General features: G+C 36.4%; 1 protein-coding gene across 7 annotated transcripts in view; it reads left to right on the top strand.

Moving 5' to 3' along the window:
• COL12A1 (collagen type XII alpha 1 chain) overlaps positions 1 to 26,328 on the top strand; it is a 98,010-nt gene that overhangs the window by 57,852 nt on the left and 13,830 nt on the right. For all 7 annotated transcript variants that reach the window (XM_085576407.1, XM_085576405.1, XM_085576409.1 and 4 more), the window contains 22 exons: positions 306 to 448; positions 1,841 to 1,970; positions 2,163 to 2,282; positions 3,005 to 3,151; positions 3,898 to 4,014; positions 4,443 to 4,589; positions 4,677 to 4,751; positions 5,290 to 5,429; positions 7,191 to 7,314; positions 7,509 to 7,652; positions 9,460 to 9,624; positions 12,279 to 12,317; positions 12,412 to 12,550; positions 14,669 to 14,811; positions 15,178 to 15,287; positions 20,325 to 20,474; positions 20,882 to 20,959; positions 21,549 to 21,635; positions 22,479 to 22,532; positions 23,051 to 23,146; positions 24,544 to 24,597; positions 25,518 to 25,571. In XM_085576407.1, the coding sequence (XP_085432533.1) occupies positions 306 to 448; positions 1,841 to 1,970; positions 2,163 to 2,282; positions 3,005 to 3,151; positions 3,898 to 4,014; positions 4,443 to 4,589; positions 4,677 to 4,751; positions 5,290 to 5,429; positions 7,191 to 7,314; positions 7,509 to 7,652; positions 9,460 to 9,624; positions 12,279 to 12,317; positions 12,412 to 12,550; positions 14,669 to 14,811; positions 15,178 to 15,287; positions 20,325 to 20,474; positions 20,882 to 20,959; positions 21,549 to 21,635; positions 22,479 to 22,532; positions 23,051 to 23,146; positions 24,544 to 24,597; positions 25,518 to 25,571 (2,456 nt within the window). The remainder of the gene's footprint in view (positions 1 to 305; positions 449 to 1,840; positions 1,971 to 2,162; positions 2,283 to 3,004; positions 3,152 to 3,897; positions 4,015 to 4,442; positions 4,590 to 4,676; positions 4,752 to 5,289; positions 5,430 to 7,190; positions 7,315 to 7,508; positions 7,653 to 9,459; positions 9,625 to 12,278; positions 12,318 to 12,411; positions 12,551 to 14,668; positions 14,812 to 15,177; positions 15,288 to 20,324; positions 20,475 to 20,881; positions 20,960 to 21,548; positions 21,636 to 22,478; positions 22,533 to 23,050; positions 23,147 to 24,543; positions 24,598 to 25,517; positions 25,572 to 26,328) is intronic.

Raw genomic sequence — 26,328 nt, 5'->3', positions numbered from 1 at the left:
TTCAGCTAAAACTTGAAGATGTGACAGGCTATAGTTATACTTGTCTGAAGGATTTTGAGAAGCAGAATGTGTGTAGATGCTCACTTTTCACATCTGGATGTTCTCTCCCTTCCATACCGCTCCAGTTCCTCCAATTGGGCTCTCTCTGTTTAAGACCTTCAGGCACTGCTGCATGACCATGTACTTAATCTCCCCATCTATATTTATTTATTCAGGTTTTTCAGGGCAGCGTTTGAATTGATGAGGGTGACACTGATTCTAGAGGTATCATGCCACATATAACCTTCTGTATTTTCATTCTTCAGTGCCTCGCAGTGGTCCAAGGAATGTGAGAGTATTTGATGAGACTACAAACAGCCTTTCTGTACAATGGGATCATGCTGATGGGCCAGTCCAGCAGTACAGAATCATTTATTCACCCACTGTGGGAGACCCTATTGATGAATATGTAAGTTCTGTAATTCCTTAGTAAGCACTGAGATGTTTTCAGTCAATTCTTTAGGCTACAGAAAAAATAAGACACTTGTTCCACATGAAGAACACTGTGCAGGTTTTGTGGCTTTTCTGGTCATTGTTGTCAATGTTAGAAAGACATGGTTTGTATAAAACAGGGTTTTTTTTTCCCATGAAGGTAAGAAAATATATGGTTTCTTGAACAAATATGTGTGTGAAATAATGTTAAATATGTGAGTCACACATTTATCAGAAGATTCTGAACAGAATCTGCTTCCTGGCATTTTGTTGAAGTGTGATGCATTGAATAGCCATCTATTAATTCATACTGTATTCATTAAAAAGTCAGTGTTCTAGGATACAGAATAAACATAAGTCTGCATTTCATAAATAGAAGATAACTGACAGTCTAATAAGATAGCAATGGTAACTTTGATTCTGCATCAAACTTGCTGTTCTGAGTTTCAGTATGAATTGTGTTTCATTTCCTTAACCTTAATGATAACACAAGTTATTCTGAAGCTTATAAAATTCACAGAGTATTTATAGCAAATCTAAGCTCAGATCCTATAGAGGACAATAGCAGAATTCCTCCCAACTGCCACCAGCCAAAATGACATTTTTATTGCTTTTATATTACTGTATAGCACATGCTGAAAATTCACAGTTTGAAAATTCCCTACTGGACTCATTAATCAGGACACACATATTGTCAACACACATATCTTCTTTGCAGAAAAGATTGGACAATCCATAAAAATAGCAAGTCTCAAACAACTGAAAATTTTAATTGAGTATTCATAGCAAGTACTGACTGGCATGCACTTTTGAGATAGATACCTTAAGTTACTTCCCTTAGTTTCAGTGCTTTATGTCTTTCTTATGGAACAAGATCACTTATGGCCTTATACCTACATTTTCATTAGAAGGGAGCAATAGTACATGGCTCCATAAGGAAGTTGAGATTGAGGGATGCATAAATAGGGACATTTTTATATATCAATATATTTAGAGCTTCTCTCTCAGAATAACTTGTTTCTGCCAAGGGAAAAAACCACATCATTATGACTTTTGTATTTCTATGAGGAAAGAGTACTGAAATCTTGGTGGAGAACTGCAGCATCTCAGTCTAATGTGAGGTTTGGGATTCAAGAGTCAATTTGATTTATGTTTTTGTGATGTTCACAGTGTTTTGTAATTCAAAATAACAAATACTGATAATTGTTTATAGGCTGTTACCCTTAGAGGTATCCTTAATGACTTTTTTATGGTGGACATAAAACAGAGTGTGTCAAATGTCAGAACATATTTTTATTTCTAGCTATTGTCACTACTGATCAGTTGCAAGAGTGTGAATGTGTTTCCCTCTGATTCTTTTGTGTTCTAGACAACAGTTCCTGGCATAAGGAATAATGTGATACTACAACCACTACAATCAGATACACCATATAAAATTACTGTTGTTGCTGTGTATGAAGATGGAGATGGTGGTCAACTGACTGGAAATGGCAGAACTGGTAATTATAGTTTTCATATTGATTATTCTTTTTTAAATTTAAGAAATATTCCTTGAACACCTCAGCATTGTAAAGGTTTCCTTAAGTTAATTATGTCCCTGATGTGATATCTGCAGAGTAACAATCTGCATGTCTAAAAATTGAAAACAATTCCTAGCCTAATTAGAATGTTTTTTCTTTCTTTCTTTATAGTTGGCCTGCTTCCTCCTCAAAATATGTATATAACTGATGAATGGTATACACGTTTCAGAGTTTCCTGGGATCCTTCACCATCCCCTGTTCTTGGCTATAAAATTGTATACAAGCCTGTAGGTAAGAATACTTTTTCATTCTGAGTATACCACTTTCAGAACAGTGAGTAGCTAATGGCAGACCAGAGTAGAAATCATATGTATAATTTTGTGTTAAAGGATCTATTTATTTCCTCTGTTTACCAATTTTCATGAGAAGTTTAATCTTATGATCAGTATTCTATAATAAACACAAACTATCAATCGCAGTTTCATACATTCAATTACAGGGATTGAATTGTATAGTTAAAACTTTATACAGTGACTTGATTTGTTTTTAGCCTCTTTAATGCCTCTTGTCCTTCTAAGGCTATGAACTGGTCTATATGAGATGATATTGGACAGGTATTTGGGTACTAATGGCCTGCAGAACTTTTGTTGTATGTGGCCTTCAAACAATATACATATCTTTCTAGAAGCTGAACACAAACATTGCACAATAGTTTGTAAAACCATGTGTATGTTCTGTTTGCAACATTGTAATATGTAATATGCTAAAATTTAAGAAATCAATATGCTTTATTTTAGAAAAAATGAGGTTAACATTGATTGATGTATAAGAGATGGAAGTTTTGTAACTCATGTAATCAGGATTCTTTCTTTCTTTCTTTCTTTCTTTCTTTCTTTCTTTCTTTCTTTCTTTCTTTCTTTCTTTCTTTCTTTCTTTCTTTCTTTCTGTCTGTCTTTCTTTCTGTCTTTCTTTCTGTCTTTCTTTCTCTGTTCTTAATGCTTCCTTAATTCAAGGTTCAAATGAGCCCAGGGAGTTTTTTGTGGGAGAAGTGACTTCCTACACTTTGCATAATCTGTCTCCCAGTACTACTTATGATGTGAATGTTTATGCCCAGTATGATTCTGGAATGAGCATACCTTTGACAGATCAAGGCACTACATGTAAGTCAGAACAATTTTATTGTAGTCATGCTAGATACATATGCTGTTCTGAGATAACATTGATTAAGAGAAGATTTTGATGGCTGGTTGCTAGGAAGCCTGAGCATCCTCTCATGGAGAATACTTGTCATCTGTCCATAATGTACATCTTAAAAACAATAATTTTGGAAAGAGTAATGAAACTATATTTTAAAGCAATGACTTGATGAAATAAAATTTTCCAGTCCATTTCCTAAAATGTTATTAAGTTATACTTGGCGTCAATCTTTACTTGTCTCCAGGGGACTACAGAATCTAGCAAAAAAAGCAAGTCTAGGCTTTTTGATACTCTGCTTTTACTTCATAGGAATGTCCAGTGATTTTGATGATGGCCTCAGCTAAGAAATGTCTAAAAATTTCTTCAGTTATGATGAGTCAAGAATCCTGACTCAGGACATTCTTTTTGTGCTGCTATATATATGTGTCAGATTTTTATTTTTGAAAGTTTCTTATTTTGTAAAGAAATTAACTTCATGTGAAAACTCATAAAATGGGCTGTTACCCATTGTGGGATCTGGGGTCTTTGCAAATAGCTAGGTGAGGATGTGTAGGGTGTAAAATAAAGAGATTTGACTGGAGTTGCTCTTTCTTTCTGCAAATATTTTTAAAAATAAAGTTCCAAGCACTGCTAATATAATTTTCATTTTGGTGTGCTTTACCTATTAAATACTATTTTCCAGAGAAAAAAAAATTCTCTCTTTCCACAGTATATTTGAATGTCACTGACCTCACAAGTTACAAAGTGGGTTGGGATACTCTCTGTATCCGGTGGTCCCCTCATCGGTCAGCAACTTCCTACAGACTGAAGCTAAACCCAACTGATGGTAAGTGTGTTCTTTTTTTTGCATTTTCTAGAAACATAATTGTCTAATGTCAGTGACAGCGCCACTTATTGTGATTGTGGCAAGTGCCAAACATAATGATACATCTGGTTGAACTTTAAAGCTCTCAGCATAACCTGTTTTTCTTGAGTGGTGAAAAAGCTGCAAAGAGGGAGTACTGCTTATTGTCAAGTGGACTACACCTACCAGTTGGCTGGTTTCACATGTGCACTGCAATTGTACTTTCCAGTGTGCTCCAGGCTTCATAATCACCACACAGTTTTGATCTAGAAAGGTTGTTATGGAACGAGAATAAGAGTGCTGTCCCAATCTCCTCTCCAGAAGTTTTTTTCATTTCTATACTTATGTATATATACCTTAGAAGGGAAGTAATAGGTTCTGACTTTTTTCCACTGGGCTTTTTTTGACAGGTTCCAGAGGACAGGAAATCACAATACGTGGGTCAGAAACGAGCCACTGTTTTACTGGCCTCTCACCAGACACAGAATACAATGCTACTGTCTTTGTTCAGACCCCTAACCTTGAGGGACCTCCAGTCTCTATGAGGGCATATACAGGTAGGTAACAGATACTGTGAACTTTAAGTTTTAGCTATAGAATTTGTCTTGCTTCAGCTGTAGAATAAAATTATGATTTCATTTCAGTCCTCAAACCTACTGAGGCACCAACTCCACCACCTACACCTCCTCCACCTCCCACAATCCCTCCAGCTCGGGATGGTATGTTTATTTCTAGAATTATTCAATATTTTTGTATAGTTGCTGTACTACTTCATAGTTTACCTCCATTTTTCATAACTTTAAGTGGATTTAAAACAGCACAGCATTTTAGGGAAGTGAGGATTGAGACCCTTCCTAATGCCATCCCTTTGCTCTAGAGCTTTACTCGACTTCCACATTTCCTGTTTTAGAACAGCAAGATGAAAACCTTTAGGGAAATTTATTGATATTCTATAGCTCTGCAGAAACTCTATGAGGTTATCTGCTCTCAGCAGACAATTCATGTTTTATGGTAGGAAAAAAAAGTAATTTACAACATTTGCATTTTATTCTTGAACTCTTTCATGTTTCTTGAAGTTTTCTTTGATATAGTTTAAAAATGTTTTTGTGTAGAGTATTATTCATGTGCCAGGTTGAATGTGTGGTAGTAGACATTTGCTAAATATTTTTCATTCTTGAATTTTCAAATTTGAAGCAATAATTATTTCATGGTGGTATGGTTGATGTATTTTAAGGGTTCCTTTTCTTGGACTTTCAGTATGCAGAGGTGCCAAAGCAGACATAGTATTCTTGACTGATGCTTCCTGGAGTATTGGTGATGATAATTTCAACAAAGTAGTGAAATTTGTTTTTAGTACAGTAGGAGCCTTTGATTTAATCAATCCTGCTGGAATCCAGGTAGGTTTGTTATTCCTGTTGGGTACATTTTGTAGGGAAATTGAAGATTAACTGATTGTTACATTCTTTCAGAATGCTGTCATTTTTTGTATTAGATTGTTGTAAAAGACATGTATATGGGTGTGCATGCCTATTATTTATTAAATATATTTGGTATTTTATAAATAAAAGGGAACTTCAGTTTATTTTGAGATGTTAATATTCTGAAATACAAAAGTTACAGTTTGTGGGAATCCTCCAGGTAGAGAAATTGAGACAATGTATAGTCAGTTTTATATTTTTGTTTATTTGCATACAGCAGCAACAACTGGCACACTGCTTAGTTCTTATATCCTAGGTTTTGTCTCTGTCATATCAGAAAAATTTTTAGGGACATTCTGACTTTTGATTGAGGGCTAAATTTTAAATTTTCAGTGTAAAAGATGAGTCATGTGCCTGCAGGGTTCAGCTGGCTTGCCATTGCTCAGCTCCCTAGAATCCCACTGCACTAAATGGCAGATTGCCTTTGAAAAAGGCACTTGCAGAAACCTTTTCATGCTATGGTAACATGGGTCCACTCCACAGTGGGCATAGTAAAAGTATGAAAGAGGGTCCTCCTAATGAATTAGTGCATTAGGAGAGAGTAAACAGTAACAGCTAATAAGGGATTGACTTTCAGGAATTCTGGGCTGCTCACAGTTGTGTCAAAGTAACTTCCTGTCAGGCTTCTTACCATAAGCATTGCACCATTATCAGTTTTCTACTTGTAGGAAGCTGGATGAAATCAATGTGTATGTAGGTTCCCACAACCATTTCTCTTTCACTAGATGAAATGAATAACATGAGGTCTGAGAGAGTTTCTTATGTGGTATTTCTGGCTGCACAGAGCTGCAGGTGCAATGCATTTTCTTTGGTTAGAAGGCGGACAGGATAGTTGCATTGTTAAAGATCTGCTTTTAATCTTCTAGGCATATTTTTAGTCATTTGATTCCCTATCTTTAACTCTCTAGACTTTTTAAGGAAATGATACTCCTTAGAGTCACTCTGTGTCAGACACTCTTTACCTTTCTTAAATATTAAAAATTTCTAATCTATACTGGGTAGTTTTCCTTTTAATTTGTTTCTGGTTTAATATATTTTTCTTACTAATACATACCTGGAAGTGGAGAAGACAATATTGGTGACAGACACATATAAACACTAATGTTTAATAAAAAAATGAAGTCACATGCCACTTGAGATGCAACAATCTCAGGTTTTTAATTGAAAATTATTAATTTTAAAAGGGGAATTTACTACCACAAATGTAAATATATACATATAGAAATATTTCTATATAAGGCAAGAGAGTATACACTTATATGTGTATTCAACTTTATTGACATTCTATTGACAAATAATTTTTTATCCCTAAAAGAAAGCTGGAAGAGGTTTAGTAGCTACTGTACATCTGCTCAGAAATAGAGAATAGGAATATATACCTCACCATAGTAATAGCAAGAATTTGATCATTTGCATTTAAGGCCATATTACATTTTATACACAGAAGAGAAAGAAAGAAAAAAGGAAAGATGGAAAAAAAAGAAAAGATAGTTGTGTGCACATGTCCATGATGTTGACATATAGAAAATATATATATATGTATACAATCAGATACATATGGAACAGGATTTTTTATTATTTAAGAATTATTAATATACAAACTTACATACTTCAGTGGAGAGAGTTGACCTGAATGTAGAGGTATGAGACTGAACACTGTGTTGTCATATTCCATTTCAGGTTTCATTTGTGCAGTACAGTGATGAGGCAAAATCTGAATTTAAACTGAATACATTTGATGACAAAGCCCAGGCCCTGGGAGCTCTTCAAAACATTCAGTATAGAGGAGGAAACACAAGGACAGGTAATTCTGGGCTGTAATTATATTTATTTAAGATAAACTATTTTCAGAAAATGTGTAATTATCCTAATATGCATGGCTGAAGAAATAGGTTCTTCTGTTGTGTTTTAGCTCTGTGGCTGTTGCCCTTATGAAATAAAAGAATTCTTCGCTTGTGGATAATATGGATGATTCCTTGTTTATTGTACACGTTGCAGGCAAAGCCCTAACATTTATCAAAGAAAAGGTTTTGACTTGGGAGAGTGGCATGCGGCGAGGTGTTCCCAAGGTACTTGTTGTTGTCACAGATGGTCGGTCTCAGGATGAGGTGAGGAAAGCAGCAACAGTCATACAGCACTCTGGTAAGCAATCCACAGCACCTACCTGGCTATTTATTTTCTGTATTGCTTCAATTATCTGGGAATCATTTACTCATCCTTTACAGACTCGGAAATGTATTCTGTGTATTTGGGAAAACCTCAGCACAATTCAAAGAATTTGTGCTCTCTGGACCTAGACTTACATTTTCTTTCTTAAGCCTTCTCTCTGGGGAAGGATGTGGCTTCCCAAAGATTTCATATGAATATTATTTCAAAGATGTGATTTTTGGTTACTTCCTCTTTTTGGTGTGTGGACCCCAGAAATCACTGGGAAGTGTACTCCATAGTAGTGTTTATGTTTTAACGGGCCTGGTTTGCTGAGGTTTATGTTTTATCTGGTATCAACTAGTGGATCTTCAGTTTAAGTAACTGTTTTTGAAGGAGCTGGGTCTGAATAGACTCTTCTGTTGCCTTTTGAGCTAAGAAGCACTTCCTCATCAGATTTAATGATTGTGGTTTATGTGAGTGTATTAAGCTGTTTCTGACCCAGCACTCGGCATTTTGCATTTCAGTGCATGAACCACCTAGTCCTGATCTCTGAGCAGGGAGATGTTGTACATCCTTATGGGAATCACATGCATGTAAAGCACAAGTGGTCATCTTCTCTGTCTCTTTAATCTGGAAGAATTAGCTCTGTCTAAATGGTTTCTCAGTCTCCCTGGACAATATGTTCATTGCTTAACTGTGCTATTGGTAGGAGACCTTTGTCTTGCATTTCACCTAAGTCCTTCTCCATGCTAGTGAGATTGTTGTCTTCATTTACCTAGTTAACCAGGAAATAAGCTGATCACTGTACACTGTAAGGGGTCTTTGTATTTAAAACCTGTTGTCATCTCCTCTTTCTGTCTTCTCTTTTCTAGACCAAATGAACTTATTTCCTTCAATGTCATGTTGATCGTGATTTTGAAACCCCTTATCATTTTTAGTTTCCTCTCTACTTGCTTTGTTTTCTACACATATCAAAGCATGCTTAAAGCTGGACAGAGTATTTCAGCCAAAGTTTCATCAAAATTGGCTACAGGGGAATAATTACCTTCTTTTTTTAAAAAAAAAAGTTACTTTTATAGTTTGGAATAAATGTGAATCCCAGTTTCAGCCTCCAAGTGGCTTTTCCAATGTCTGTGCAGTTTCTCTTCAATGAAATTTACACCTGGTGATATAAATGATTTCTATGGTCTGGTTCTTATTTACCTTAAGACATCTGACAACTAAATGTCTAGTCTAAGGTCATCATGTAGGGTCCTTTTATGACTGGTGAAGAGAGCAACAGACAGGCATCTATGACTTTTCCTATCCTGAATTCAGCATGTGAGGGAGCTAAGATGAATTGCTTTCTGAATCTGCCCATGTCTATCTGGCAATTATAGAGAAAAATTAGTCAATAACTTGGAAAGTAGAAGTTGGTCTCTAATAAAGAGAAACTGAGAGGCAGGAAATGCAAGAGATCAAAACGGATAGACAGCTGGATAAGTAATGATCTGTACAGTTTTTGGCCACAGAACAGATTTAAGACACTGGAGAGTTGGGAGAATTGTATTGTGTTAATGAGTGAGGTGACTATGTAGCCAAGAGTGCATGAGATTGGATGATGCCTCAGAAAACAATTAAAGAGGAGAAAGTTGTGAAAGAAAGATGTGAAATATCTTTCAGAGCTTTGACAGGGTGAAAAGAGATCTGGAATATGTGCTCATAGGTAGCTCGTCACAAGTCAATGGTTTGTGCAATATTGACATAAAAAAATGTAAATGTATGTTTATTGATTTTCAAGTAACAAATGTTATTTTTACAGGCTTCAGTGTCTTTGTGGTTGGTGTGGCTGATGTGGATTACAATGAACTGGCCAAGATTGCCAGTAAGCCCAGTGAGCGTCATGTATTTATTGTTGATGATTTCGATGCCTTTGAAAAGATTCAAGATAACCTTGTCACCTTTGTGTGTGAGACAGCTACCTCAAGTGAGTAGAAGACATTGTTTTCCTTTTTCCCAAATTAATATGTTTGCTTATATACTGCTAAAAGTGAGTGGTGGGCTGACCTTGGCTGGATGCTGGGTGCCACCAGAGCTGCTCTATTTCTCCCTTTTCAGCTGAACAGGGAAGAGAAAATACAACGAAAGGCTCATGGATTAAGATAAGGGCAAAGAGAAATAACTGAGCAGTTACTGTCAGAGGCAAAACAGACTCAATGTGAAAAATGAATTTATTATCAATGAAATCAGAGTAGGATAAGGAAATAAAACCAGGTATCAAAAACCTTTTCCCCACCCCTCCCTTCTTCCTGGAGTTAGCTTTACTCCCAATTTTCTTTATCTCCTCTCCCTGAGGACCACAGGAGTACAGAGAATGAGAGCTGTGGTCAGTTCATCACATGTTGTCTCTGCTGCTCCTTCCTCCCCAGGGGAAGTAGTTTTCAAACTCTTCCCCTGTTTCAGTGAGGGTCCCTACCATGGGAGACAGTCCTCCACAAACTTCTCAACATGGGTCCTTCCCATGGGCTGCAGTTCTTAATGAGCTGTGTTAGTGTGGGTCACAGAATCACCTTGTTAGGTTTGGAAGGGAGCTCTGGAAATCATCCAGTCCAACACCTCTGGTCACATAGAGCAGATTACACAGAAACACATCCAGGTGGATATTGAATTTCTCCAGAGAGGGAAATTCCACAACCTTCCTGGGTAGCCTGTTTCAATGTTCTGCCACCCTCAACATAAGAAAGTTCTTCCTCATATTGAGGGGAAGCTTCTTGTGTGGCCTTTGCTCCTTTTTCTGTTGCTCAGCACTCCTGAAAAGAGTCTAGCACCATCCTCTTGATACCCACCTTTGGATATTTATATGTATTAATGAGATTCCCCTCTTAGTGTTCTCTAGACCAAGCAGGCTCACCTGCCTCAAAGAGAGCTGCTCCAGACCTCTCATCTTCATGCTTCGCTGCTGGAACTTTTCCAGTAGCTCCTAGTCTTTCTTGCACTGCGGAGCCCAGAACTGAACACAGTGCTCCAGATGTGGCCTCGCTAGGGCTGAGCAGAGGGGCAGCATCACTTCCTTTGACCTGCTGGCTACTTTTGCTGATGGAATAGGATACTATTGGCCTTTCCGGCTGCAAGGACACTGCCAGCTCATAGTCAGTCTGCTCCCATGTCCTCTTCAGCAGAATTGCTGTCTAGTAGGTCTGCTCCCAGTGTGAATATGCTTGCTCTTGTTGAACCTCATTAGGTCCCTTCCACATGGTGCAGTCTTTCAGGCACAGCCTGTTCCATTGTAGGTCTCTTATGAGATAAACCAGTACTGCCAGCAAACCTGTTCTGGCATGGACTTCTCTCTCCAGGTGCCATGGGTCCTGCCAGGAACCTGCTCCAGTATGGGCTTCCCCCTTCAGATATTCACCTGCTCTGCCCTGGGGTCCCCCAGGGGCTGCAGGCAGATATCTGCTCCTCTGTGGACTTCCACAGTCTGCAGAGTGACAGCCTGCCTCACCATAGTCTTCACCACAGGGAAGACGAGGAATGCAGTGGAATCTCTGCTCTGGTGCCTGACAGAGCTGTTGCTCTCACATATTCTCATTCCTCTCTTCAGCTGCAGGCTGTTGTGCAGTTCCAACACATATAACCCCCAACCCCAGCCACCCTCCCTTGTTAAATTTGTTATTCCCCAGTCACTACCACCACTGCTGATGGGCTCAGCCTTGGCCAGCATCAGGTCTGTCTTGGAACCAGATAGAACTGACTCTGTTAGACACAGGGGAAGCTTCTGGCAGCTTCCCACAGAAATCACCCTTGTATCACCCCCATTACCAAAGCCTTGCCACACAAACCAAATACAATTTGCCATCTTATTTAACGTACATCAGAAGATACGTTCATATTAAAAAGTTAAATTTCAGAATAACTGGATATTGTTCAAGGGAGCAAGTTGCTTTTTAAAATTTTGAAGTGAGTATTATGTTTTATGTAATCTAATCTTGCATTTCAAAAGTACTAGTAGAAGAAGAAAAGAATAACAGTCACTGACAAGGTTAAGAAGTAGAATGATGCCTAATGTAAACTGCAGGGCACAGCAAGTAATTTACCACTGGAATACGTAAATGGTGCTAAAGATGTATAGCTATAGTGTGTGATGCTGTTTTAAAATTATCTAAGTAAAGCTTAGTTGTTTATTCAAGTGAAATCCTTCTATGGCAAAAATAAGAAATTCTCAGGCTTGTCATGTGCAACGGCATGTTCCCTAACTGCCTCATTTGCTGGCTCCTGAGAAGACACATAAATTTGCAGTTATTTCTTGAGAATCTGACAGCTATTATGCAGCTTGACTCATGCCTTAAATATTAATGGAAAGACTGTGTCATTGTCCTCCTTTCTTCTTATGAATTATAATCCTAAAACATTTGGGGTTCATTTGTCATTCCATACAATTTTTCAGAGTAGAAATACCCTACTAAAAGTGATGAGTAAAGATTTTGACATTACATCTACCACAGCTCATAACAAATGTAACAAAAACTTTCAGAAATAATAATAGCATAGACTTCTTGGTAATAAATTTTTCTGAACTATACACATGTTCATATCCTGTTAGGCCTAGTAGTTTTGAATTATGTATTGTTTCATGTCTTTCAGCTTGTCCCCTTATTTACTTGGATGGATACACTTCACCCGGTAAGCAATTGTCTAATATTTTGGCATAGGTTCATTTGTGTCTTTTGCAACTCTACAAAGCTTCTTATTTTTTATTTTCTTTCTGGACTTGAAGGTTTCAAGATGCTGGAATCATACAATCTAACAGAGAAGCATTTTGCTTCTGTACAAGGAGTTTCACTGGAATCAGGCTCTTTCCCAAGCTATGTAGCTTACAGACTTCACAAAAATGCCTTTGTTAGTCAGCCAATACGGTAAGTAAACCTCAAGACTTATATTTAGGGTGACCAGGTGATGAAGGATTAATAGCGTTTATAGATAGCATTTGTGTGTTATGGAAGATGGATTAATTTAATGTTCTTTTTCTGAGCTTCAAGAAATACACTCTTGAAGAACATCTACCATTGTTTTCATTACATGCTAATCTATTTCTTCCACTGCAATCATAGTTCACTATTAATTTATTTGCTTATTTTTCTTTGAGATTATTTTTCTTAACCATTCAAGTTGCATATAATCCACAGTTTATACCTAGGGTGTTGAACACCAACCTCCTTAGTACAATGAATTCCACATTGCTGGACAGAAATGGTTTCAATATGGAGGCATTAGCATCACTTTTTCCAGAAGCATTGTTCTTACTGCAGTAGGCAGCACATTGATGCTGTTTACTTAGGGTGGTTTCTCCTCTACTTGACTTGCCTTATTTGGCAAATGGAGCAGAGTTTTCAAGGGCCTGTGGTCTTAGAGCTTGGTTATGGATGGGTAATATGATGGTTATTTTTGCCAACATTTTTTCCCAAAGTGAAAAAGGACTTAGTTAGCAGTTAGTTTTATTAGAAGTGGAGCAGTACCTTTCTCCCTTTTAAATTTATTTTAATTAGTTTCTCTCCCATCTATTTAAGTAAGTTTCAAAAAAGGTTATTCTTGTTCAGAGGAGATGCCTAAAAATATCCCATTGTTCCTATTAAATTTAGGAAAATTTAGTTTTCTCTTCATGGAAGTCTTTGAAATCGTCTGCAATCCTGCCAGATTGGGTAAAGATAAGATCACAAGCACAGAAGCGGAGGTTTATGAAGAAGTAATTTATTTTTGCTAGCCTTCTGAGATCACAGCTTCCAAAGTGGAGGATTTGAGGATTTTTAAGTTCATTGTCATGCCATTAATACCTGTAAGAATGACAGGTCTCCAACAGCATAGATTTTTGCAGTCTAGGGAAATATAGATAATACCAGTTTTTCAACTGTCTTGCATTGATAGACATTGCATTTAGGATAAATTGATGAAAAGACAATAAAAAGATAGGCTTCATATTTATTTCAGTTTTTTAGAAATATTGTGGTACATAGTTTAATGTTTGCTCAAGAGGTGGAATAGACTTGTCAGAGTATTTTGGGCCCTTATTTTTCATGAGAACCCAGAAAATAAAACTCTAGACTGAGTCAGCAAAGCAATAAACTCATAGAGGCATAGTTGTTTCCATGTCTGAAATAACTTGTTATCCAAGTTATAAATTGTATTGCTATATCTACTTTAATATTTGAATTCTTGTATTGTGCTGTATGATGTTGTTACCTCAGTGATATGGTTTTTATTGCAGTACTCCTAATTGTATGGATTCATAAGCTTTGTCCAACATACAAAGCAGCTTCTCTTTTCATTTTAAGGTTTTTGTGTTTATGTTCATGTGACTAAATCTTCTGAGCTCCATTATAATGGTTAAGGAGAAGCAGTGATTACCACTTTTCTTGCCGTCCTCTTCCTCCATTCTCTCCTTTCCCCTGCAGAAAATTCTGGAGGCGATTTCATGCATGTATTTATGAACTTTTGGCTCTCTGCTTATTTAATGTGTAACAGTCCATATATCAGAAATTTAAACCTGAGCCACTAAAGAATGAGCTGGAGCCCAAATGCAGCATCAATTGCAAAGAAGAATCTCTGTATCTGTGCCTGAAGGGCAGCAATAGTTAAATGCTGTTGCCTGAGTGAAGCAGGCCAGATGAAAAAAATGAATAAAGCTGTGGCCTGTTTTTTTTTCCTGTACTTATCAACAATAAATTTAAAATGTGTAGTTTATATAGAATTTTGCCACAAGAATACATACCCAAGAGATCTTGGTCATATTCTGGCATCCTCTTTAATTGTGGTGCTGGGACCAACTGAAGACAGTTGTGAGTTCATCTTAACAAATCATAGTGTTTTTATATCACAATGTTTTTTTCTATGAGGGAGTAGTTAAAATGCTCTGTTCCACTAAGTGCTGTGGTTTCCCTTTTACTCTTGTGTCTTTTCTTTGAAAATGAGCAAATGATGATGATCTAATTTCATCATGTGTTTCCATGTGAAAAAATGTCTTTGTATTGTCTTAACAGGGAGATTCACCCAGAGGGGTTGCCACAGGCATACACTATCATTTTGTTATTCCGTCTTCTGCCTGAATCCCCCAATGAGCCTTTTGCAATTTGGCAGATTACAGACAGAGATTACAAACCACAAGTTGGAGTTGTGCTTGATCGTAAGCATGATTATACATATTGCATGGAGAAGTTACATGTTATGTTACTTTGCATGTGTTCTTATCAAATATTTCCAAGCCCAAAGCATTTCTACATGCTAAAAGGATTATACATTTTTAGTTTTAAGAAATTTCTTTTAAACTTTGTACATCTATAGTTCGACTAAGAATAATTAAACTGCATTTCAACTTTAGGGTTAACTCTAAAATCAAAATACATCTATATACTTACAGGTCATTAAGATAATCTATGATTTGTGTTTACCCTAATAAGGGGTAAATTAGATCTTTATCTATAAGGTTGTATTAGTATGGTGTTTTCAGTAGTATGCATGAAATGAAATGTATTATTTTTATTTATTGCAGCTGCCAGCAAAGTGCTGTCATTCTTTAACAAGGATGCAAGAGGAGAGGTTCAAACTGTAACTTTTGATAATGATGATGTAAAGAAAATCTTTTATGGAAGCTTCCATAAGGTAAAGGATTGAAATTATGATGTTGCTTTCTGAAGCACTGTTCTTTTAAATAGAAGAAAGCCAAGCACAAGTCCCTCTCAGGTGATTGTATCTGGTTTTTGGATGGTATTTTAAGCTGACATAAGGACCTGCAGATCATGTAAAACAAGATCTAAGAAGTTATAGGTCTTCTTTAAATCAATGTAAGAGATATGTCAAGAATTGGTTAAGATTGTGCAAGTGGAGGGATATATCTGAAGAAGAAACTATAGTCTGGTTCCTGCCACATGAAAGAAGAAGAACAAAAGTTAAAGTGGAAGAAAGGAAAGGAAAGGAAAGGAAAGGAAAGGAAAGGAAAGGAAAGGAAAGGAAAGGAAAGGAAAGGAAAGGAAAGGAAAGGAAAGGAAAGGAAAGGAAAGGAAAGGAAAGGAAAGGAAAGGAAAGGAAAGGAAAGGAAAGGAAAGGAAAGGAAAGGAAAGGAAAGGAAAGGAAAGGAAAGGAAAGGAAAGGAAAGGAAAGGAAAGGAAAGGAAAGGAAATTGTGGTGAGAAAAGATTGCGTGGGAGTAATGATTTGAAATTATTCAGAGCAGAGGAAGATACAGCCAGAGAAAGTGAGAAGGCAGGGAACCAGTGTTGGGAGGTAAATAACATATTGAATAAGATTTGTATGTTTAACAAACATAGTACATGTGTATGTATATATTTAGTAAATATTTTTTTTTTCTTAAAAACGCTGGGCTTAAAATATTCCGATATCATGTTGACTGAGGAAACAACAAGAAAGTGAACGCATAAAATGTTACTTTACAATTTAGAATGAAACTTACAGGTTTTGAATTGACAAAATGGCTAGTGAAATCTTTACATGTGTCTGCATCTGCCTTCATTTGTCATAGATTTGTGCTTGCATATCTAATTTTGTACACTAAGTTATGAAACTTTGATGTTCCTAATCTTCTTTACCTCTAGTCATGAGAAAGTGCTTGACTCAGGCTACATGTACACCTAAAAATATTTTTAAAATGTTTTCTTGCTGTGTTAAGTATATATGTTTAAGGCAAGAAAGTGAGCTGAAATTGCAACATTTTTGGTTAGCTGAAATGCACATTCTCATATTTTCATTTATCTCCCTTCTATTTAGTTAAATTCTCATCTGATGACTAAATATGGCTTGAGTATAGCATTTGTTTTCTTTATGATACCATCTTCTGCATGACTTGTCATTACCAGCATTCCTTTGAGGATACTGATAAGGGGTTGCCTCTGTCAACTTCCAGATACTGTAGGCCAAATTGTCAACTGAGCTTTGCTAGACTGAAAGCCAGGAAAGATAACTGGTGCCAGCATTATAATGTTTTGTGACTTCATCTGTTTAAAACACAGGTGATTATGAAAATAACACAGTATAAAAGCTATTGGTTTCCTCAGAATTTGGAGTAATTCCCCCAAACTGGTCTTATATCCAGGTATTATTGTTTTAGAATTTATGCCTGGTTAGTTTAGAATTTAGGCCTGATTATTTTTGACTATATGAAGAAATATTTATGTCATTGATTTTGTAACTGATAGTTAAGAGTAGCTTTGGGTCATATGTACATTAAGCAGCCTTTATTTTGCCTTTGACATTTGCCTTTTTTTTTAATAGCTTAGTAGGACAGGACAATTTTAAGGAAATATATGAATCTACTGGGTTGAGAAAAACTGTCAGTAAAGGGTAGGATGTATCTTGTTTTGGTATGAGGGTTGAGTCATCCCCAGGTACTGTTTAGATGCAAAGCATTGTGTAGCATGCCTCATTTTAGATAACACTGTGAGAGCTGACACATCTTCAGGTCAGTAGTGTGGAGCTCTCTACATCTCTTAAATATCTGTTGCTGATTTAGTTGATGTTTAGAATCACATTTTCCTTATAGTTTCTTTAAATCTGATAGAGCTGAGCAAACTTATCTGACAGCACTTGCAGTGATATTCTGCTCATTTATCAGAGCAAATGGGGAAAAATCTGTGACCCCTCCTAGCTGCCAGAAATTAGAAGTTATGTAAAATTGTTTATTACACTTGATAGTAAAAAAAAATTACAGGGCAAATAAAAATCAAAAATTTGGTATCATTTTAATAGCTAAATACACAAATACATATGGAGAGAAAGTGATCCTAAGATGCCAAAAAATGGACAGGAGTAGCAGTGACTTTCAAATTATCTTAAAGCTTTACAATTACAAATTCTTGCTGAAGAGACTATTTCTTAAAAAAAAATTCTCAGTTACTTAATGCAATGTGTAATTCCCCATCTTTTTTTCCCAGAAAGGAATCAAAAGTTCAGATTTTGATAGTATTTAAAGTAGCTGGAAAAGCCTTGGTTTAGAGCTCTATTTGGGAGTTTTCACCGTGAAACAAAGATGACTTTTCTGGCTTCTCTCCAGATGATTACTAAATTTGCTGTCTCAGTCAGGTTGTTAATGATGGCATAATGAGCTTCCCCAGCCCAATTGCTGAGAAAGCCTTATGTATCATCTGTAATAATGGATAGCAGTGGTTTCAGATGGATGAAGGAAGGAAGATAAGATTAACACATTTCTAAAGGTACGTTTGCAATTTCTCCTACCATCCTGTTTCAAAGAAATGGTGAATCTTTGCAATGCAAGGAGAGGTTTTCCAAAATATTAAACATTTTTGTAGCTTTCATTTGATGACTTACTGGCTCATTCACTAAAGTACAGTTAACTACACCTAACTGTGGGGAAATTTACTTTGGCGTCCTTGAACAGTCTGTGTAGTAGAGCCATGGTGAAAGCTGTTGAATCTGGCAAGTTCAATAGGAAAAATTCTGACTACCTGAGACAGTCATTAAATTTCCAACTGATGTTTTGGAGAGACAGACAGCTTCTACTTGCTTATCCTTACCACACTAGAATTCCTTTTAGCTTGCCATTTTGCAGTAGTTAGCAAAAGGAAATTTGATAATGAGAGTATCTTTTTCTCCTGATATACATATGGGATATACATATTTGCTTGGCTTATTGATGTGATTCACTTAGCAGCAGATCAGAGCACCATCAGACTTTATCTTATAAGGCAGTTGGAGAGAAAAATTAAATTATGTTTTATTTCCTAAAATGTCATAAATAAAATAAATAGTCAGAACTAATCAGAACAGTTTCTTTATGATGGTGTGTTAGAAACTGTTGAAAACAAAATAAGTTGGAGTTGAGTACAGAGACGTGTTATTTATTGTAAACACCAGATGCCTTCTTTAATTAGATTTATTGCCTAGGCCGTGAGATTCAGGCTGGAATTCAGATCTGGCAGTAAATGTAAGTTTAACTGACTGAGTCAATGACCTGGGAGAGCTCTCCTTATTTTTGATTGTTGGGATTGCTTCTTTGGATGGATAGCTGATGCTCAGCATTTATTCCTGTTTGAACCTTTTCAAGCTGATCACATTCAACATTCTGATGTAGATTTACCCTTTCTAAATTGTTTTTTTGTGCTAATGAAAATATAATAATCTATATTTGCTATGCAATGTGTTTTATTTTATTTAAATTGTGACAAATACTTAACATTCCAGTAGAAGGACTTGCATATTAAGTACCTGTCAGAGCTAGCAAATTACATCTGTGATGTGTTTAAACTGGATGATGCAGTAATAATTTTTTATTATTATTTGTTCAATGAATATGGTTGGGAATTTTAATTAAAATCCCCACTTGTATACACAGCACTGAGATAAAAAGTGTAAGCACATAATTTTTAAAGAGTTTAGATAAGCTGTGCTGATGCCTTGGAGACAAGTCTGCATGGGAAAATATTCAAAAGGGAAAAAAAAGTAAAAATTCCCAGGAGATTGTTCAGGCACTTATTGACTCAGGACATTTAGGGGAATCTCTCAACTTTATGCCAATTTTTAAAACAGTCATCAAATAAGAATATGCTTCTGTATGTTTATGTACTGTGATAAGAGAAGATTTAAAAAATAAATACATACTTCAGGGATTCTTTACTCCTGATCTTAATGTGTTGATACTTTAACAACTACATAGATATTATAATGATGTATATGAAATATGTGCTTTCAGTAAGGTATATAAAGCCCCTGAAAACTTCCTGTTGCCTGAAAGTGCTCTTTTATCAACTGCGTATTAGACATGCTCAAGTGGCCCTTGCTTATTTCTCAGAGACCCCTAAATATTTTCTGTGCTGTCAGAGAAATGCTGAAAATTAACTTTTGTAACATTTGCCATAAATGTTTGGAAAGATAATATTTGCTTAGGTTTTGTATGTTCCTCTGTTTAAGGTTTACTATGTTTTCCCCAAGCACTTCATTCTTGTCTCCTGGTAAACGTACTCTCTCTTCATTACAGTTATTCCTTTCTTCCTCCTAGGTGTCTTCTATTTCCAATAATTAATCTCTTCCTCTTCTCTGTTTCCCCTTGTTTTGGCATATGTTTTTGTAACCAGATTTCTTTCATGGAAATTCTCTCTTGCATCTTCCATTATTTTGTCTTGTTCTGGGCAGTTTTCTCCGGTCACTTCCTGGATCTCAATGTAGTTAATACCTCTGGTTGAGTCATCTGTGGAAACTGAACTCTGTATCTTTGGGTCTGAAACAATCCAGCCTCTGAACTACAGAGTCAGTTAGCCAGTGGGCAGTCCCAGGCTTATAAACGTCTTGTGTGGTCCCAGCCATCAGAAGAGAACAAGAAATGCTTATATTCACTTCCTCTCAAAAGTTTTTATTTTTTTACTTTTATGCCATCTTAAAAAAAAAATAAGGCAAGTTTTTAAAATAGTTAATAATAGTTCAACTATTACATTAAATAGTATTTCTTAGCTGTGCTTGTGTGTTCATCTTATTGACCTTCAACACATTCTAAAGAGATTATAAATATAATAGACTTTCCGTAAGTTTGAATGTTTCCACCAGTTGGAAGTAAAGGAGGATTACTGGGAATAAAATTTAAAACAGTACTATTGAATCAGTTAAATGCTATTAAGGTGTTAAAGTAACTGTGCCTGTGTGCTGTGTCTCAATATTTCATTAAACTTCTTTTCAGGTCCATATTGTTGTAACTTCATCAAATGTTAAGATTTACATTGACTGCAGTGAAATAATGGAAAAACCAATTAAGGAGGCTGGCAATATCACAACTGATGGCTATGAAATACTTGGGAAGCTTCTAAAAGGGGACCGAAAATCAGCAACAGTAAGCAACAAATATGAATCCATTCATCATTGCAAGACTTTGAAATTTTCTGAGGAGAGAGATTAGGGATTATTGGGAAAACACTGTTGCATCCGAAGCTTTCAAGCATCTGTACTGTCAAACCCAATGTACTTAACTGAGAAGTTTAGTCTTTACAGCTTCTTGTTCTAGCAGAATTGCAAGAACAAAAATGTAGTAGCTGGAAGTTGCACTCAGGTAAACTCAAACAAGGGCAGGAATATTTTTCTATTAATAGGGAGAGCAGATAGTAATTGAGTGCATTTACTGTGGATACTCTATCATTGGAAATAATGGAGGAGTGATTTTTAATGGTAATGTCAATAGATTTCATACTTAACAACACACCTAACTTAATGATCTTTCAAGAGTGTTACTTTCTTTTACAGTTAGAAATCCAGAATTTTGACATTGTGTGCAGTCCAGTTTGGACTAGCAGAGACAGATGCTGTGATCTCCCTTCTATGGTAAGTATAAATGAACAAGAGGCTATCCAGAAAAATGTTATTGACAGTAAATTTAATAATATTACTATTAGGCTGCTATTAAACCTTGTACTGACAACACATCTAAATCACAGCTGTCAGAGCAGCCCTTCAACTTATTTCAAAGTTTTGTGTCTGAGACAGTATAGCTGTAATGCTAGATTTGAGCCCCTTAGAAATTGTATAAAAAAAGTTTGTTATATTTGTATTCCAGTGATGTTTCAAATTCTGGGCATTATAAATGGGGAATTTATTTATTTATTTATTTAATCTGTTCTTGGAGTGGCATTCAAAAAGTAACTCCTCTTTGTCAGCACAAGCTGATTGTCAAATGGATATAAATACTTGAACATTTTGCTCGTGCCTCTATCGTTAATGCCTAGCATAGCTCACAGAGAATATTTCTAAAAATATAAAAGATCCTGTAGAAACATTTCAAAACCACAGTTTAGCTGAGTTTTACTTGGAAACAGGGTAATGGAGAAACTTCCTGCTATTGTTTCAGAAAAGCATGCTGCCACTGAGTACATTTCTTTAAAAGGACAGTAATAAGTTGTGATTAAATTTTCAGAGAGATGAAGCAAAGTGCCCAGCTCTTCCAAATGCTTGTACCTGTACTCAAGACAGCGTTGGACCTCCAGGACCTCCTGGACCAGCTGTAAGTTACCAGCTGTAACTATTCACAATAGAAAAATTCTATGATTTTTATATTTATGGAAGTAGTTTTATGTTGGTCTGTGGTTTTGTGAAACAAATGTCAGTCAGAGACATAGTTTCTATCAATATATCCTTAACAACATGCTAATCCATCCTCTATTGATGAACTCCCACCACATCTAACTTGCTTTTATGATGTTTTCCTATATTTCCAGTGTGATCACTGAGATTAGCTTCTCATTGTTTGAAAGGCTGAAAGACTCTGGCCCAGTCTCTTGCACATCATGTACAAGACATTTTTAATGGACTGCAAAAATATCCTTCCTAAATACAGAGTCCAGATTTCACTCCAAGGAAAGAGTCTTTACTCTGTCTGGGAAATAAATGACTTTTTTTTTTATGGGGACAGATATTAATTTATGTAATGGACATAGTCCTATCAATTGCTTTGAATATTAGAGAGTAATAGTCAGCCTAGTAGTCATATTTTGAAGCTATCAAAAGTGCTGCATGAGGAATCTAAAGCCCAGTTAAGTTGTCTGGTAGTCTACTAGAGATGTATTCAGAGTTTTTGATTAATATAAATTGAAGTTTATGTCTGCAGAGACAAAAATCCAAATAATTTTTCATTGGTTGAATTGGCAAGGCTGAAGCTGCTGTGGTTTTCCTGAGTTCCTGATGCATATTTCATTCTACTACATTTTTTAGCAGTACAATCTGTACACTTCAAAATTTTGGGTCTTCACTTAAGAGTTTGTTAGAGAGAATTCATAATGCACATAAGTATTATTCACCTTTGCTTTCTGTGTGTGAAATATATTTTCTTTCCAAATACTCAATTTAGGGTGGCCCAGGCGCTAAAGGTCCCAGAGGTGAAAGGGGTTTGACTGGATCATCTGTAAGTATGTTTCCCAAAATTAAACTATAATGGTATTACTACAGGTTTACCTGTTGAAAATTTTTATGCTTCGTTTTAGTCTAAGAATGTAGATTAAAAATTTAGTTAAAAATATGCCTTTATGATACTTACGTGCAGCCTACCTATTTGAGACTATATATCACAGTCTATGTAGCCTCAAAGGCCTTGACCACATATCAGGATACTGGGATTATGTCATGAGAGTGTTGATACACACTCTGCAGCATTATTGTTCTCTCATCTGTACAGAGGACATGGCAATACTTCTAATTGGCACTGCCAGAGGGCATGTATTGGCCTGAGACTGCCAACATGAATCAGAGAATAGCTTATGAAAGAGTGTGCCTCTTGAACAACTATTTCCGCTGTTGTTCTGAAGTATTAAATGTGTCTTCAGGCTTCTGACTTACCTTAAGTGTCTAACCCAAAGGATTTTGCAGTTTTGGATTTCAAACAGGACTGTCATTTACAATGTTGTTTTAATTCTCTGCTTTAAGGGGCCACCTGGTCCTCGTGGTGAGACAGGTCCTCCGGGCCCTCAAGGTCCCCCAGGTCCACAGGGTCCCAATGGGCTGTCAATCCCAGGCGAACCGGTGAGTGCGCCTTTTGAACACCATCAGCGGGCAATTTGTGTGGAGCCAGAGCTGCCCATGGGGATGGTGGTCTTGGGAAGAGGGTGGCAGCTTTGCCAGAGCATTTGTTTGTCCCTACAATGCAGTAGTATTGTGAAACGCACCTCTTTCTGAAACAAGTCTCTTAATAAAATAGTATTTTCTGTCCTGAATGTTAAATGTGCTTATGGGATTCTAATGAATGGAAAAGTCTGAGTGCAGCAATGTGAGTTGTGCTACTCTGTTGTCAGTCTTTTCTGTAGAGTTGCTAGGCATTCCAGTTTAAGGACTCAAAACTATCAAACTGTGATAGAGAAAAATGAAGCATGCAGTATTGCTGCAAAGACTTTTTCACAGACTTATATATTCAGCTTCTATTGTCTGGCTTAAATCAGTAGCTAGGGGTTTTCTTAGCAACAGCATCCATATTTTCGCAAGATGCCATTTCTGATTTCATGTGCATGCCTTCAAAGTCAGAGTAATTCTTATTAACACTGATGAAGTTTCACTATGTTCTGGTTTTTATAGAAGACTACATGCTTGACTCTTCTTTGTGAATTTATTAAGGCTATTTTTGCCATATTTCAAAAATAATCACCCTAAAAGCAAGAATATGATTCTGATGTTTCCTATTTAGGATTAGCTTGAATTTTAATATATTCAGGAGTTTTTTTCATGAAGTCTTTGATCAGAATATAAAGTCTATGGAAAGAAGAAGCAATGTCTAATTGCATACTGTGTCATTTTTTATTTGAAAATTGGTTACCTGCTCCATCTCTAATGGAATTTGGGAAATGGGAAACAAATTATGCTTTAAGATAGACATTAGGAACACCTGTTTTTTAAGGACAAAGTAGAATGATTTTGTTACCCTGTGTAGTTTCTTTTCATGCTTTTTTTTGGTTATACACTGGGAGGAAAAATTTATTAAAGATGATCTAGAGGTATCAAACAGCAAGAAAGGAAAAGCATTCCTCTTACATGTGTAATGTAAATAAGACATTTATTTGTTCACTTGAAAAAGTCTAAAGAATGAAAACACCAACATTAATGGAATTTCTCATTAGCTAACAAGAATTTAGAGCACTTTGAGTCATGTACTTTCATTTTTCATATCAATTGCGAACCACATTCTCAGTCTATATTTACAAATACCAGTTGTTAATGCTGGATTATCATGCAAGCCACTGTAAAAAAAATAAATATTTTATTGTCAAGTTTAGCTCATGTGGATTTGGACTGTGCATTTATACTACAGTGCTGTAGCATATACAGAAGGCCAGCTATTTGTGCAAGGCAACAAATTGCTTCTTTATATCCTCGTACTCTTTGTGTCCTAGAAGTATGGTGTATTCTGTAATAATCTGTGAAAATTATAGGGTCGTCAAGGAATGAAAGGGGATGCTGGCCAGCCTGGACTCCCAGGGCGATCGGTAAGTTGATACTTGGACAAGGTGATTTTGCTCTATTCCTGATTCAATTGGCTGCTGGATAGCTGTCTTTGACCTCACTAGGAGCCATAGGCTCTTCTCATATCTCCCTGGGCCACAGGTTTGGAAACACAGTTACCTTACACTTAGAAATTTGAAATGAAGGCAATAGTAAGTCTTTCACAACATCAAATGTGAAAAATCCAGCTGTGCTTGGTCAAGCCAAATGTCCCTCTGGACAGCTGAGAATGCACAATGACAGACTATTTGATTAGGAAGAGTACTCTGATAATTCCCCAGGAAGGTCTCTCATCTTCTGACCACTTGCAGTTAAATGTCTTCCTATAATAAAGATTGCAGAACCTTTGCTGCACCCTTCTTTAGCAATGTTGCCTAATTACTTTCTACTTTTGGAATTCAAATAGCTTTGGGACATTAATTGTATGCTTTCTGAAAGAAGAAAACAATATTAAAGTTCAGTTACTTGTAGGTTTCTGTATTGTATACAAGGAAGAGAAAAAAGTTCTTTTTTAATTTGCCATATTTATAGATTATCTAAGATCATTGATCTGGACATGTCATGGCATAATGAATATTCCTTGGTTACTACTTAATTTTACTGATGATATAAAAAATTACATGAGGAATGCTTAAGTGTTGTGGTGGACTTAGTTTCATGTATCAGATAAGGTCAGTCATGGGCCAAGGGCCTTGTATTCTTTATCTGTTTCATTAGTCCTTATAACCCTGAGTAGTATACTATTAGGGAGTAGTAATGTCCTGTAGGAAGCAATGCTACATGTCAGTGTACAATGACATTAGACAGAAAGGAGGGAAGAACATATATACTTGATATATATGGAATGACATAGCAGTTGTGTTTGTTCTGTCATTATACAATTTCTCACTCTTTCTCCCTCCAGGGAACGCCAGGTTTACCTGGTCCACCTGGACCAGTGGGACCTCCAGGAGAAAGGGTAAGTTTTCCTCAGTTTATGTTCTGAAAAGACCAAGTAATGTCATTTTTATGTTTTGTTGGATTTTTCCCATTCTTTATATATCTTTCAATATTCAAATCTTTTTTTCAAGAGGAGTCCTTTTATCAGCATCCCTTCTGGAGAGACACAAGCAGAAGGAAAACACTTCAGGGGTGAAAATCTCTCCAGACAGCTATTGGTAGACATATAGGTTCTGTAAAAATTGCCCTGCTTCCTCCCCTGACTAGATTCTCAGCTGCCTTCACCCTTAGAGCAGTGTGTCCCCTGGGCAGGGCTCTGCTGAGGGACTCAGCCCTGCTGTCTTCCCCACATTGTTGCTGCTACAGGGAATCCCTTTGAAACTCTGCTTATCTCAACATCTGGGAGATGCCATATTCATAAGGAATCTGTCTGTGCCCAACTTACTGTGAAGGTTAGACTTGCCCCTAAACCTTTGGCTTCTTTGGATGGAGAACTCAGAAATGTCTTCCTAATGAAGAGCATGTACACTGGTTATTTCATTGTGGAGATGCAATTCCATTATTTAAATTGGAGTCAAGTAAATCTCTTTTGTTGTCACAATGGAATATCACTTTTAAGATGACTGGAGCAATTATTTGCCCTTGCAGTCAAAATTAATAGCTGATATATGCATTTATAGCTGTCCTTTAGTGGGAATTCATAGCTGGAAAGGAAAATAGATGACTGTGTGATAGCCAGTTGCCAAAGAGGATACTGTTGGATTGGTGGGTCATGG

Source organism: Lonchura striata, chromosome 3, assembly GCF_050655825.1.
Source record: "Lonchura striata isolate lonStrDom1 chromosome 3, ASM5065582v1, whole genome shotgun sequence".
NCBI classification, from domain to species: domain Eukaryota; kingdom Metazoa; phylum Chordata; class Aves; order Passeriformes; family Estrildidae; genus Lonchura; species Lonchura striata.
This window is presented reverse-complemented; position numbering and strand designations above follow the sequence as displayed.